Raw genomic sequence first — 14,662 nt, forward strand, 5'->3', positions numbered from 1 at the left:
GCCCAGCGCGTAGGACACGGCGTCGACTGAGGCATGTGGACTTTGAAAATGGATTTCCGGAAAGAAACAAGTTGAGACGAAAGAATCTAAACGACCGGAAGCCCTTTTCCCGTCCTTGGTTCCTGGAAATCCCCTGACACACCGGTTCTCTTTTTAGACATCAGGATTAGCCTCCGTAGCCTCCATCTTCATGGCCTTGCCTTCGGGCTCCGGTAGGGTGCAGTTGTTCGCGTAGTAGTTCGCCAACACCGTCTCCAGTTGGGTGACATACATCGACAAACAGTTGCTCCCTTCACTCCTGAAACGCCCACCGACACCGCATTCCAAACACGTATACACGCGTGAGTAGTCACGTGCGTTGATACCTTTGTATGCACATGCAAATGCATGTACGCCTGTGAATATACCGCAAAGATGTAGAGAACCGTTGAGAGCGGCGGCACGGACTTCGCTGTTAGGTTGCAGTGGTTGGGCAATTCTGACTGCGTCTCGCTCGAGGGACCCTAAAGCGCGAGCGCGGGTTCTGACTCGTTTCTTCAGAGTGAAGAACGAACAGACAACCACGGAGGTTTTCAAGCTCGGACGCATCTCAAGACAAAATGGCCGCGTGTGAGGCCTCTCGACTCTCAACCCTCGCTTTTTTGCGTCTCTTTACAGCACTGCACTCCACGTACTTTTGCTGCATCGCGACGAGAAGCGGACTGAGGTGTTTCTGAATCACATCGATGATCTTCTGGAACTGCCTCCTGTACACCTGAAGCGCCGCCGGCCCCGCCACCTTCAGCCCCTCGACCAGCACACAGGCGCAAACCCTGCGCGCAGCTTTTGGACTCGCCAAGTTCAGGTTGACGAAGCGAGCGAACCAGGACCAGATCTCATCTTCCTCTGCATTTAAATCGGCACAGACACCGATCAAAAACAAATGAGCGTGACAAAATCTCGATCCGCCTTGTCCGACTTGAGGCGAACGCACCGGCGTGATGCTCAACGCAGGAAACCGAGCACCACGGCCGCCCCCCGCTGACACGTCTGAAGAGCCTCCAGCACACGGAGGCGAACGCACTGCGACCGTGTTTCATCTATTCTCTCCTCGAGGAGCGACGCATGGATGATTTCTGTGCAAAACTCTGGCGAGTTCGGCTATGATATGGGAGGGCTCGCACAATCCACACTTTCAATCCACGACTTTGCCCTCCCCCCCCCACCGCCCCCCCCCCGCCCTTCCCCCGCGATGGAGTGCGCCTCCCGTGTCGCCCTCTGTGCAGAGATGCAGCGTGAACGCGCTTCTTCGTGGCTTCGAGAAGCGACGCAGGCGCGATCGTTGCTGAGAAGGCGTCGGTGGAACAACGTGGACTATAACAGCGGTCAGGGGATCTCTGGGGGCAATCTTTGCATGTGCACGCGACAGACGCGAGGGTGCATCTGCTCGGCGGAACGGAGGATTGGAGAAAGAACTGGAAGGACACGTGGAGGTACGGACTGTGTGCGGCGACAAGGTAGGCCAGCCAGAGACGCAGGCACGCGGCCATGCGCGCGAAAAAAACTTCTTCGTCTTCGCCGTCTCTCTGACCGCGCACCCTCCGGAACTGCTCCAGAGACATGTCCTGAGAAGCACCAGACCAGAAGCGTGAAGCGCGGCGACGAGTTATGGAATGGGCCATCAACATAAGACACGCAAAAACGCTGGGGTGCCGTGAAAAACATCTCAAGGTCTGCCTGCTTCTCGAGGGCGGGGCGGGCCGTCGTCCTCGAACAGTGGAAATATCGGAGAAAACGAGGACGGTTCGCAAAGACGCGGCACAGCGGGAAACACACTGGACGCCAGAGACAGCAAGAGGAATGACCGACTGGCGGAGGACGAAAAGAAGCCTACCGGTTTCTTGCGGTAGTAGAAGGCTGCAGCGTAGCAGCATGTCGCGTACATGTGGGCGCGCAGCCACCGTTCAAGAGCAGGGTCTTCTTGAATCAGTCTGAAGAATGCACAGAAATGGCAATTTCAGCGTGCAGCCGGAACGCGGAAAACGAGGCACCACCCGCAAGGCAACTCCCACAACAATGGCGGCGGATACCAAAACAGAAACCCACAGATCCCGATCGGACAGGTGTACATACACTTATGGACTGTGCAGTGTAGCGACTCAAACTGTACACAAATGAACGCATGGGTCGCTCTAAACGGGTGAGAATATGCCTTTGATTCCGCGTGCTGGAACGCGACGTACCCGCGAACCAAAAAAGCGTACGCCCACGCAGCACTTGGTCTCGCGCTAACCTGAAAAAGGCAACCCGAGGAGGGGACAAAATCACATTCATAACTCAAGTTCAAAACAGAACACAGACACGAAGGAAAAAGTTACCAATTCAGTGTTCTGGCCCTCCTGGAAAGCGACACACATGCTTCCTTACTCACAAGTGGCTATACATGTTTATCCACGTATCTGCCTATATATATATATATATATATATATATATATGGAACACCCAGCCAGTGTATGCGAGGCAGTCCGTACACACACTTACTTACAACCATAGCTGTACCCATCCATATATATATATATATATATATATTTGCCATCCATACCTATATACATACACATATATATACATATATATTTGAGTATGTGAGCAGACCACCCGAGCTAGCCTCTCCCATCCTGGCGCAACGACACATTTGTTCTGACGCATGCCCAGGGCGACCGTGGAACACCCACCGACCCGATACGCATGCACGAAGATATCTGTATATATGAATATATATATATATATATTCACGCAGATTCGGCGTTTCGATCTCTTGTTCTCAAGCTGAAGTGGGGGAGCAGCGCATGCACGCAGATGCGCATGCAAACACGTTGTTTCTCTTTTCCAAAGGAACGCAGAAAACGCGTTCTTCGCACCTGGCCGCCCTTCTCTGTGAGCTGGAGAAGCCGATCGCACAGCTGCCAGCGGAAGAAATTCAAAGCTTCTTGTTGTCCAGCTTTCAACTGACGCTGGAACCCGCGGAGTGTCTCGCAGGTCTGAGGCAGGGCGAGAAACACAGAGAAGGCGAGGGCAGATAAAGAAGGGAAAGGCGCGACGAGGAAGAGGCGATTCCCGACCCAGAGACGCATGCATGTGGAAGTAAGTCAACTGATAACAAGGCGCAGAACAGAGGGGACCCAGTCCACAGACAGGCGACAGGGGCGGCTACGTTCGTGACGGCGTCGTTTGCGAGGAAATGTTGGCTGCTCGCCTGGTTGCTCGCCTTGTCAGATCGCTTCAAAGACAAAACACCTTTACTTTTCACACGGAACAGAGGAAGAGACACACTCTGATGACTTGCGAGGTCGTGCTCGCCAACTGGTTCAGCGCGGTGTTGATCTTCTTCTTGATGTCGATTCTCAAAGTCTTGACTTGCGCCTCAGTCAGGCCCTGAACACACGGGACAAGAACAGACCAGAAGCAAAACGCTCGGATCGCTCTCCAGAGCGCTGGGCCTTTAACGCACAGTGTCGGTGCAAAGGTTTTTTGCCTGACGCATCGACGCAAAAAGGGACCGGAAAACAAGCTTTCCTCCAACCTTTCAGCGGCGGCGTTTCGGATATGGAGATGTTAAAGACGAGAGGCACGGTAGGTCCATTGTGGGACACTTCATGCTCAAGACACAGACGCAAACACGGCCCTTCCCGTTCCCTCCCTAGAGCCCCTGTGCATACATCGATCCCTGTATGGAAATGCATAAATGTTGCGATTTGGAAGCATCGCGAAGAAAGGAAAGAGAAACGAGACAGAAGGTGTCTCTTTGCGGCCGAGGAAAAGACAGAAACACCCTCGGATCCAACGGTATGAGAGCCCCGCTGAGCGCCTGGCAGCATGCCCTGCGACTGTCTGCACACTCGAAACTGCATGCGCGGCTGCGACACCGACAGCCGAGCTGCATCTTGAACACATTTGCGGACGAGAAAGAGGGCGCTTCGCGCTTACTTGGAGATGCGTCAGCGTGGTCTCGCGGGTGCGTCCAGCTTCTTGAAGAAGGACAGCAACCTCCTTCACATACGCGCCGTTCCCGGACGGGTCGGAGGCGTTGGGCAGATACGCAGCCATCGGATCGGCAGCTGGTAGAGCAGGCGGAGAACGTTCAAAGAAACAACTCAAAATGAAGAAAGGAAAACAAACGAAGCTGTGCGGCAGTGAATTCTCCAGACGCCTGGACACGAAGTCGAACACGACATGGAGACGAAGCGGAGAAACGAAAGGCGGGGCGTACGAACAAGTGCCCACTGAAAGGGAGAAGGCCGCAAACGGCAAACACCCAAGAGCGGAGAGGAAGGAACAGGAGAAAAGAAGAACGAGAGTCGAGGCAGAGACAAGCGCACGGAGAGACGCGTTCAGGTCCAGCTCCACTGGGAAGACAGGAAAGGCAGGAAGGGGACGGAGAAAAAGTTACCTTCCTGTTCCGTCGACAACTTGGCAGAAGATGGCGTTGGTGCAGAGCCAGTTTGTGCTGCCTCCTCTTGTTTCTTCAGCTCTGCCTTCTTCCGCTCTTCTTCCTTCTTCCGCTCTTCTTCCTTCTTCCGCTCTTCTTCCTTCTTCCGCTCCTCTTCCTTCTTCCGCTCCTCTTCCCGCTTCCGCTCTTCTTCCTTCTTCAGCTCCTCTTGCTTTCTCCTCTCCTCTTCTTCCTTTCTGCGTCGCTCCTCTTCCTTCCTCGCCTTCTCCGCCGCTTCCTGCGCCTTCCTCTCCGCCTCTGCTCGCTCCCGGCGAATCCTTTCTTCTTCTTCCCGTCGTTTCCGTTCTTGGCAGACAATCAAAAACAGATCGACGGCAGAAACATATCGCACACGTGGGGAATGGCACGTCTCAAAAACTTCCTACACTGCCCAAGACCCCACAAAACACAAAGACCCCGTCTGCAAACCACCTCGCAGCCGCGGTTTTACATATCTATCTATATCTATATCTATATCTATATCTATATCTATATCTATCTATCTTTATCTATCTATATCTATATCTATCTATATCTATCTATATACCAATGCATATATATACATGTGCGGCGGGTGTGTATTTGGGCTATGTCCACTCTCACCCCTTATTGCTCCCTTTCTGTTTTCCTTCTCTCGTCTCTTCCTCCCTCTCATCTATATCGTTTCGCCTCTTTCGTCCCATCTCAGGGTTTGTTGTTCTGCGTCGTTCATCCCTCTTCATCTGCATTTCTCTGTTTTCTCGCGAATCCGCCGCCGCACCTCTTTCCATCTCCACCCTCTTTCTCTCTTCTTCTTCGGCTTTCAAGCGCTCCACAAAGATCGCGTCTTCAGATTGTCGCGCAGCCTCGAGAGCCTCCCGTTGCCGCGCGTACTCCTCCTGCCTCCGCAGTCCCTTCGTGCCGGAAGATTTCTTCGTCTTCGGCACCTTCGCCTCTTCCCCGCGCCCTCGCTCGCCTCCCTCGGGCGCATGCGGCCGTCGGTCTCTCCCACAAGTTCCCAAGGTGTCTGTACACCTCAGGCGCGAGGCGTGCGCTGCAGCCGACAGCGAAACGAGGAAGGCTTCGCGCTTTGCATGCTCCAGGAAGCAATTTGTCGCGGTCGGCGCGCCCCCGTCTTCGCGCTTTACAGAACGGTCGCCATCGACCCCGCGCGCTGAGTTCCTGAAGGAAGGTCCGGGAGGCGAGACCCCAGAAGAGATTGAGTCAGATCGGCTAATGCACGGAGAAGGCAGAACGAGACGCGGAGGGTCATACAGCCCCGGATCGAAGCGGAAAGCGCGCACTTGCTTCGTCAGGCGACGAAGCTGCGGAGGCACGCCTTTGGGAGTCTGAGACGAACGAGAGAAAGAGGAGAATGAGGGTGAGGGACAAGAGGGAGAGGGGGGAGAGGAAGACGGGGGAGACGAAGAGGGCGCAGGAGGCGACGCCGAGGCATCGCTTCTGGGGGGAGACGGTCGCGGTCGTCTAGCAAGGGCTGGAGCCTCGGCGGGGGAATCTTGATCCGTTTGCGTTGTCCGCGAACGCAGGTGTATCCGCTGGCCCGAAGCGTCGAGCGCAGGGAGGCGGCAAAAGTCGAGAGACCCTCCAAAGACGGACGGTTGCCAGTACATTTTGGCTGCTGCGTTTTCCTAAAGAGACGTGTTTTAGACAAAAGAGCGAACGAGTGGAAAACGCCGTCGCGCGGTGGGTTGCGACGCGTTTTACTGGCGCAGTCTGCGCACAGAATACACACTGAGGGGAGAGACTACAGAAGAGCGCAATCACGGAACTGAAAAGGAAAAGCAGTAGCGAAGTGCATGCCGCTGGAGACAGTTTCATCTCATGGCGATCCGGCGGTTGAACACGAGCGAAAGGAGAACGAGAGGGAACGAGCTGGACCTCCCATCACCGCAGAGAAATCTGCATGCGTCTTGAGCCCAGCGAGGGCGGAAACGGAAACCGCGGAAAAGCGAGGACTGGAGAAGACAGAGACTCCGAACTAGCAGACGGGGTGAGGGGGCTTTACAAAAGGTCCAAGAAAAGGAGAAGGAAGATACCCTAGACAACAAAGAGAGACGACAAAAAGAAAGAGGAAAACGAACATAGAATTCGCCAGCGAAGAAGAGAACGCTCAATTCGCGCTTCACCTTTGGATCGGCGAAGAACACGGAAAGATGCAGAACTGATTCGGAAGAGAGAAGGAGAGAGAAAGCGCAGGAAGAAAGAGAGGAAGCACTCGGCAGTGGTTCCAGGAACTGGAAGTACCTCCCGAGAAAGACGGAGTTGCGATTTACAGACGAAACACTCAACCGCTCTTTTCATCCACAGCGAGGAAAACGTAGACACCATAAAGTGCACTGCCTCTCAAGTATTCATACAATGCATCTATATATGTATGTATGTATGAATATGTACGTGATGATCGACACTTCCATGGATGTACGTGCGTAGATGTGACCTCCACCTTTTGGAGTTTTTTTTTGTAGATGAATGAAGAAGCGATGACAAAATCGGAAATACGAGAAGAGGCAAAGAGGGACACGCGTCAAGGAAAGTGAAGACGCGACAGAGCAGATTTGCGAGGCAAATCACGCGTTCGGCGTTCCTCTCTCTCGTTTGTGAAAGAGGGGAACGATCGCCAGAAAAGGACATGCGTTTCGGCCTGTCACGCGGCGATGTCTTCCCCGTTTGACCATTTCGCGACACCGGAAGGCCGTCCGCAGACCGTAGAGAAGAGCGAAGCGAAGAAAATCGAGAGAAAGAAAGCGAAGCCGACACAGAAGAGAGAGAAAAGAGGGAAAACAAAGAAGAGAGACTAAGGAGAGGCGACAAAGAACAAAGGGAAAAGATGCCGAGAGGAAGCAACGCGCCGAAGCCAGCGACATGGAGCCCTACTCTGCAGTGTAGGGGAAAAACATGCCCGTTGCTCGGTGCACAGAGACTGGATTCTGTTGAGAGACATGTCCCTTTTTAGCGTCTCCTGAACCAGAAGAGAAAGAAGACAAGTTCCTCTGGGTGCTTCTCTCGCCAGTGCATGCAAGCAACCTTTTTCTCGCGCTGTGCAGGAAGCGCGTACATGCGCGCGGGTGTGCGGTCCCGGAGGGATTTTACAGAAAAGTTCAGTTTGGAGGTGGGAGATTTCCGAGAGAGCGAGAGGGAAGACATCCACCTCAGGCGTTGACGCATTTCTTCCAGAAGAGCTCCTGACCGTTATGCGTCTTTGGCGAAAAAATTACCTCCCGTTTCTCTCTTTTTTGACTCGCCAGAAGTCTTTTTCACGATCGCCAGCGCACATGCAAACGCGACTGAGGCTCTCGGCTGTCTAGACAGCTCGTCCCAGCGGCCGGGAAGAGTATGCAGTTTCTCTGAGGGAGACGGGAAACATAGAAGTGATCCATTCGACAGGCGAAAGGACCTTTCTGTTTAGGGCATTTATGCCACCGAGAGAGAGAGAGGTGAGAAGACACCACGCGTGCGTGGACGCGGCCGCTGAGAAACCGATGTTCTGCTGAGGCATACCCGCTCGCAAACGAGAGAAACGTGGTAAGTCAGAGAAGAAAACTGCCACCTAAGAGAGCCAGAAAGCTAAAGCGAGCCAGAAAGCTAAAGCGAGACAGAAAGCTAAAGCGAGACAGAAAGCTAAAGTTAGAAGACACTGCGTTGGCGTCGTCAGGAGGGCTGCGGCCCTAACTTTCTGCTGACTAGCGAGGGACGGCTGCGATGCCGCAAAAAGGCAAAACCGAACAGAGACGTGCAGAGCTAGCTGAAGGACTGCGGAGTTGCTTCCAGAATAGAAGAGGGGGAAATCGTTTCACTCCGGACATGCTGCGTTTGCCTGTCAAGTGTTTCGACTAACGCAACGTGCACGGAGACGCCGAAAAGGATCGAAGCGACTAGGGGATTTCAGCGCGTTAAGAAAGTTCCCAGACAGCAGAGACGAATGTGGGGAAAGGCAGACACGTAGAATCAGGAACAGTCTCAATGGTAGACTGTTGGACAGTTCACGTGTCGATTTCGATTCGTTCTTCGATGCGGGAAGAGCGAGGAGAACCGCGCAGAAAGACTGTTCTGCTGTCACGGGTCGCCGCCTGGCGACGCTGCTAGTTTCGCGGTGTCCTTACACGTGAACGGCATTCACGGGAAAAGTGAATTCCCGGTTTAGAACGCCAGGCCGAGAGAGGAACTCCAAAAGGTCTCGACCACACGAAACACGACTTGACGGAGACTGGAGACACGAACGCGTGAGAGTTTTCAAACCTTCCGTTCGCGACTAAAAACGAGACTAAAGAGAACTCTGCTTTTTCCCGACGTCCGTCCACGTTCTGGGCCTGCGGTTAAGAGACTGTTGCGTCTGCGAGACAATAGTGAATCGGCCGCAAAACAATGATCTGATGGAAACAACGCAGAATCTCTGGCGGCACACTTTCCGGGTGTATGCTGATCGTGCATAAGAGGGGTACCCCGACGTGGTGTACATACACCTCAACGAGTGTCTCGAAAAACTGCGCAAGATTCCTCTGGACCTCGTGAGCCGGCGAGTCGTCCTCAGACGATCCGCCGTCGCCAAAGTCGCTACTCAACTCGCTGCTGTCGTCACGCGGAAGCGTTTCACAAGAGAAGTTACTGTCGCTTTCCTCCGAGGACGAGGCAAAGACATCGGCGGCTCCATTCTCGCTCATCTGCGCAGACGCACCAACTGCAAGTGACGCGTGTGGAGTCGGAGCGTGAGCATCCGTGCATCTTCGCTCATCCTCACAGGCGACCGCAGACCTGGCGGTTTCGCCGGAATCCACAGACAGTTCCGTTTTTACTTTTCCTTCCTCCTTATGATTTTCACATTCGCCGTCTCTGGTCTCTTCAGCTCCGATCGCATCGCTTTCCGTGTCGCGTTCCGTTTCGCTTCTTTTCGCGCTCTCTCGCCTTCCTCTCCCTCGCCCGTCCACTTCGCTCGCGTCTTTGCCTTCGCGCTGGCTCCCGGTCTCGCTCGCCGCATTCTCGTCGTTTCGATTCGCTCTCCGGGTCGCCTTCTGGACCTCATCTTCCCACAGTTTTCCCCGGAGTCCCAGGGCTGCGTCCAAACCTTCGATGCACACCGCAGCATGAGGAGACGTTCCGGCGGCGTCGACAAAAATCTTCAGCAAGGCGCGTTGAGATCCTCCTACGACCGCTTGAAGAAGCTCCCCGACATGCGTGTGAATCACGCCTGCTGATCCTCCACCTCGGCGGCTTGGTCTGTTTCCGTTCTTCCTCTCCAGCGCGCGTTCGCTCCCCCGTTCGCCGTTTATCTCCTCGCTCTCGTCCTCGCTTTCGCCAGCGAACCCGCCACCGAAGAGCTCCCCGAGTGCATGCAGAAGCGTCGTCTTGCCGCTTCCAGTTGGGCCACAGATGAGAATTGCTCGAGGCGCCTTCTCGGAAACAAGGGACCCGCGGGGTATCCGCGCGGGAGGAGATTCCTGGAGCCTGCCGCATGCGTTTGTCTCTTGGATCGCGCGCGCCTCTCGGGAGGCACGATCTGCATGCGGCGCGCTGCGCCCTGCCTCTCGGGATCTCGCCTCTTCGTTTTGTCGCGTGTTGTGTTGCGCGCTCTGTTGGCGACGCGGGGGGGACAGCGGCACGCGCAGAAGCAACTGCACGTTCCGTGGGGGGAGAAACTGAATCGCAGGCAGGCCCCGTCTTCGCAAAACCTGCTCGAACAAGGCCAGATGGCCGCACTCAGACGACGCAGAAAACGCGTCTTCTCTGCCTTTGTCTTCTCTGTCTTTGTCTTCTCTGTCTTTGTCGTCTCTGTCTCTGTCCTCTCTCTCTTCGTCGTGTATTTCGCTTTGCTCGCCGGCGTATCGGGTTTCGGGAAAGTTGGACGAGTCGGGCTGTCTCGTTCTCGTGGAGAGCCTTGGCGACGCCGAGTCTCCGAGTCGCCCTCCGTCGCCACGTTTTCGAGTTCCCGCGCATCCTAGCGCCGCCCACACAGCCTGTCGAGCAGCGCAAAGTGAACGCGGGGATCGGGAGTGAGGCGGAGACGAGGCGAAGAGAGGAGGAGGGAGGCGAGAAAGAGAAAACGGATAAGAGCGCGATGGACAACTCGCGGCCTGGTCTGCATGCGGAGTCGCCGAGGCAGAAAACGCAGAGGGAGAAGACGAAGCAGAGAAGGAACCAGAGGAAGAACTAGAGGACGGAACAGAGGACGACAACGCGGCAGGACAAGAGGAAGAACTAAAGGGAGAACTAGAGGAAGAACTAGAGGAAGAAGTAGAGGAAAACGTAGAGGAAGACGCCGAGTGACGAGAATGCCAGGGAGACGCGGGTGAAGGCAGCGAGCGCAGATGACTTCCGTCCCCTCCCCGAAGATGCCGTTTCTGATGTCTCGAGTATGTGCGCCCAAGGCCGGCCTGTTTCTTCCACAGACTTAAAATGTTCCTTTCTCTGTCATCAAGAAAGCAGTCGCCTTCCTCGCCTTCTGGAATCCACTGGAAGGGGTCCAGAGGGGCATGGACTGTCGAGGTATAAACACGTGGCCGGCAGCCTTCCGCTTCGCCGCTCCGCCCCACAGGGGAAAGCCCGCCCTTGCCCAGCCTCCTTTCCTCTAAATGCGGCGTTTCCCCTTCTTCCCATCGTGCTCGGCTCTCGCGGTTTCCTGCCTCCCCCACCAGTCCTGTTGGATCTCCTGCGACGGCGCACGGCCTGTCGCCACCCTGCAAAACACCACCCTGCAAAACCCATCTCAGAGGTTCATCCCAGTTTTCTTCGCACTCCAAGATCGGCGCATCTGCAAGAGCTGCAAGCGCGCCAAGAGCTGCCTCGCGATAGACTTCCATTTTGTCCTCATCATTCTCATCTTCTTCACCTTCTTTGTCTTCTTCCCATTCTTCGTCTTCTTCGCCTTCTTTCTCTTCTTCATCTTCGGCGTTGACGGGCATCCCTTTGGGCGTCTCCGTCCCTCCGGAGTCGGCGTTTTCGCGCTTCGGGGACGAGATTGAGAGCTCGAGGTCGCGCGCGACGCCTTGCCGCAGTGTGCTGCCGCGTCCCCGCCGCGCAGGCACACGACTGGCGCCACTGCGTCTGCATGAACCGCTCGAAATTCGCCAAAAGGGAAAGTGGAGAGAAAACGCCCGCTGGAAGACAGACCCCGGTCGCAGGGGGAGTCGCAGAAGAGCAATGACAAAGGCGCGAGAAGGCGGCGCAGAACCGGGAGAAGAGGACAGCCCGGCGGCGGAACCGGCAGGGAGCGTCGGAAACCACGAGGGCCTGTTTGAACACTTCCGCGAGTCGCTGCTGGCGAGAAAGTTGATTGCATGCGCGAGCAAGTCATGCTGTCCATCCCTGTTGCTTTCTTCCTCCTCAACTTGGAGACGGAGGGCCTCCTGGAGCCAGCGAAAGAGCGCGTCGAGTTCCACTTCAATCGCGTCCCTCAACTGCGCGTCTTGGCGGCGATTTCGACCTTGACATTTTCGCCCGTTCGCTAAGGAAGGCGTGCGCGGGGTGCGCGGCGCGTCCTCGTCGCTGTCCACGCCGTCCCGGTTCTCCGCGTCGCTGTCTTCCAACTGATCCCGCAAAGCTCCAGTCAGTTGCGCCGCCAGGCGTGAGCCCGTGTCGCCCCCCGCCGCGTCGTCCGCGCCGGTATCGCGCGCAGACGCATGCACGGCCGGAGAGGAGGAGCAAGGGAGCGGTGCTGGCAGGGAAGTCGGCGGGAGAAACCAGGCGTCGGGATGCATGAGAAGGAGGATTTTTGTCTTCGAGGCAGAGGCCAGAAAGGCCGAGAGAGACTCGCGAAGCAGATCTGCCCAGGAGGAGCCACGTCGCTGGCGATCCCACAAGTCGCTGCTCCACACCTCCTGTACATACACCTCAGGGCGGTGGTGGTCTGTCGCCCTGGACGGCGACTCGCGGGCGGGCGCATCTCCTTCTCTTTTACTCCGTTCACTCCCATGGGACGCGCATGCATCCGCTGCACCATTGAGCGAAAGGGAGGCGGAACCCGGAGACACGTGGCTCCGAAAAGGAGAACGCGAAGCAAGAGGAGCGGCAGAGAAGGCCTTCAAGACTTCTTCTTTTACGCGCCAGAGAGAAGACCAGGGATTCTGAGGATCAGCAGCGACAGTCAAGAAGAAGGGGGAAGACGCGTCCTGGAACGCCCCGCCATTCTGAAGCAGAGAGGCGAGAGAGGAAGATCCAACGGCCGCCTCGGCGTCCATTGCGCCGACACTAATTCTGCCTGCGAGCTGAGCGTGCGGCGAGCCCGCAACGCGGGGCGAGATGAAAAGAAGGAAACAGAGAAGATGTTCCTGCTTGACCAAGTTACATACGAAAGAAAACAAACGAAAAGGACACAGAGAAGATCTGCGTTTTTTTCCTGTCGACGTCTCTCCGTCAATGTCACGTTTTCTCCGGTGGTTATTCCTACGATTGCATGCATGCACGCGCATGCGCTAACCGGTTGTTTTCAGGATGCACGCGGTCGCAGAAACACATTCCGAGACGCTGAAGATAAACACTCGATTGTTTTAAAAGTTTCAGCTTCTCAGCAACTTTCCAGTTACCCTTGTGTCCGTGCACAGCTCTTTCCTGTCTTTCCCCAGCTTCTCGTTGACTCTCGACCGCGCACACACACTAGAAACTTCCGCGTGAAGTAAACGGGAAAATCACCCGCAAGTGTCTCGGCGAGACAGGCTGTTTTGTGAAACCAGAGCTTCGCCCTTTTTCTTTTTCTGTCCCCATTTCTTTGTAACACATTCGGATTCGTCGAGGAGCGTTCCTGTTTACCCTTTTCTTCATTTATGTTTCGGCGCCGTCGCGCTGCATGCGTCGCGAGACAGGCTCGACCGTCCACGCGAGGCAGGCACATGACGAGCGCACAGAGAACCGAGAAAGACGGCAAAACCTTGAGGCGGTCCTCTGTCTATACAGCTCAGGCTTCTCAGCCTCCTCGGGGAAAGGACACTGAATCTTTCGCGAGTCTCGGCAGCTCTGACTCTCGGTGCAATCACCTCCCTGTCGGCATGCAAACTTGTGAGATCACACACACGTGAATAACTCTCTCTCTCTGGCTGTCCGTGCGTCCCTGCGTATCTATCTATCTCTCTGTCGCTCTATCTCTCGTTTATTGATGTAACCATGCACCAATGCATGTGTAGGTCTGTAGGTGAATAAACGAAAATGGAGGCGGAGCGAAGCACGGTTCGAAGTGGACGATGAGGCTGTGAAGAGGAATAATTTAGGAGCGGAAGATCGAGACGCAGGGAAGCAGGAAGGACGGAACGGCCACGGTGAACGGCCGTAAAGATGAGGACGAGGGGCCGTTTTTTGGCCGCATGCATGCGTCCTTTGAAAGCAGCGGTTCTTCCTTGAAGAAGAAAATGTGGAGAAGGAACATGGAGACCACAAAAAGGCCGCATGTGAGAAGCGAGGCCTCGGCTGCTCGGGTGTCCTTCGTTCGTTCTCAGGTTCCCTGTCTCCAATCGCCACCATGAGACTCAGGGAAGAAAGGCGCGTTCGGCGCTGTCGAGGGCCGGAGCCTCTGCTCGTTTTCCGTTTTCTTTTTCTTCCGCTCTTTGCTCTCCTTTTCTCGCTTTCGTCCCTCTCGTACTCGGAGGGGGGCTTCCTCGCCGGCTGCGGTTCGAGGCGGACGCCGTTCGCCCTTCGCCACGGACCGTTTCGCCCGGGCGGTTTTTCTGTCGCCGCGTTTCCGTCCGGCAGCCTCGCGCCTGGCGACCTCTCGCGTGTCGCGGATCCGAGCTTGCCTTTCTCCTCGCAGGATCACTCAGGAACGTTTGCCTCTCTTCTTGCGTCGTGGGGCTCTTCGTTTCGGTCCCAGAGACGGATATTTTTGATTCTAAAGGAAAATTATTGTATCCTTTAGGAACTTTTATTACTCCTAAAATTGCAAATGATATTCAATCTAAATTTGAAAATTCAATTCTGCCTTTATCAGAAATCGAAGGTATAGATGAAAATGTTTATGGTCGTCAATTAGAAATTACTAAAAATGAAAATTTAAACACCAGAACAAAAATTATTACCTTAAGAGTTTGACCAAACAAACGTGCTATGGAACAAGATGCTAACAAGGAACAACAAGAAAAATCAGTTCTAGTTATTGGAAATGATCCAACATCAATTGAAATGCATTTATTAATTTCAGACATAGTAGCTATTGTTTCATATTACTTCAATTTACTTGCTAATTTAGGTAAAAATGACGATCCAGATTCATTAGTAAACAAA

General features: G+C 54.8%; 1 protein-coding gene across 1 annotated transcript; it reads right to left on the bottom strand.

Annotated features, from left to right (window-relative positions):
• Nucleotides 1-153: 153 nt before the first annotated feature.
• On the bottom strand, nucleotides 154-12,633 carry NCLIV_027360 (conserved hypothetical protein; the record flags this gene model as incomplete). The annotated part of the gene is made up of 11 exons (XM_003882930.1): nucleotides 154-298; nucleotides 675-885; nucleotides 1,481-1,604; nucleotides 1,874-1,970; nucleotides 2,223-2,272; nucleotides 2,898-3,017; nucleotides 3,310-3,411; nucleotides 3,964-4,094; nucleotides 4,427-4,771; nucleotides 5,226-5,793; nucleotides 8,905-12,633. 11 exons carry the CDS (start codon nucleotides 12,631-12,633, stop codon nucleotides 154-156), a joined length of 5,622 nt encoding a protein of 1,873 aa, XP_003882979.1.
• Between the last annotated feature and the right edge of the window lie 2,029 nt (nucleotides 12,634-14,662).

The sequence above is a fragment of the Neospora caninum genome, chromosome VIIb, assembly GCF_000208865.1.
Source record: "Neospora caninum Liverpool complete genome, chromosome VIIb".
NCBI classification, from domain to species: Eukaryota; Apicomplexa; class Conoidasida; order Eucoccidiorida; family Sarcocystidae; genus Neospora; species Neospora caninum.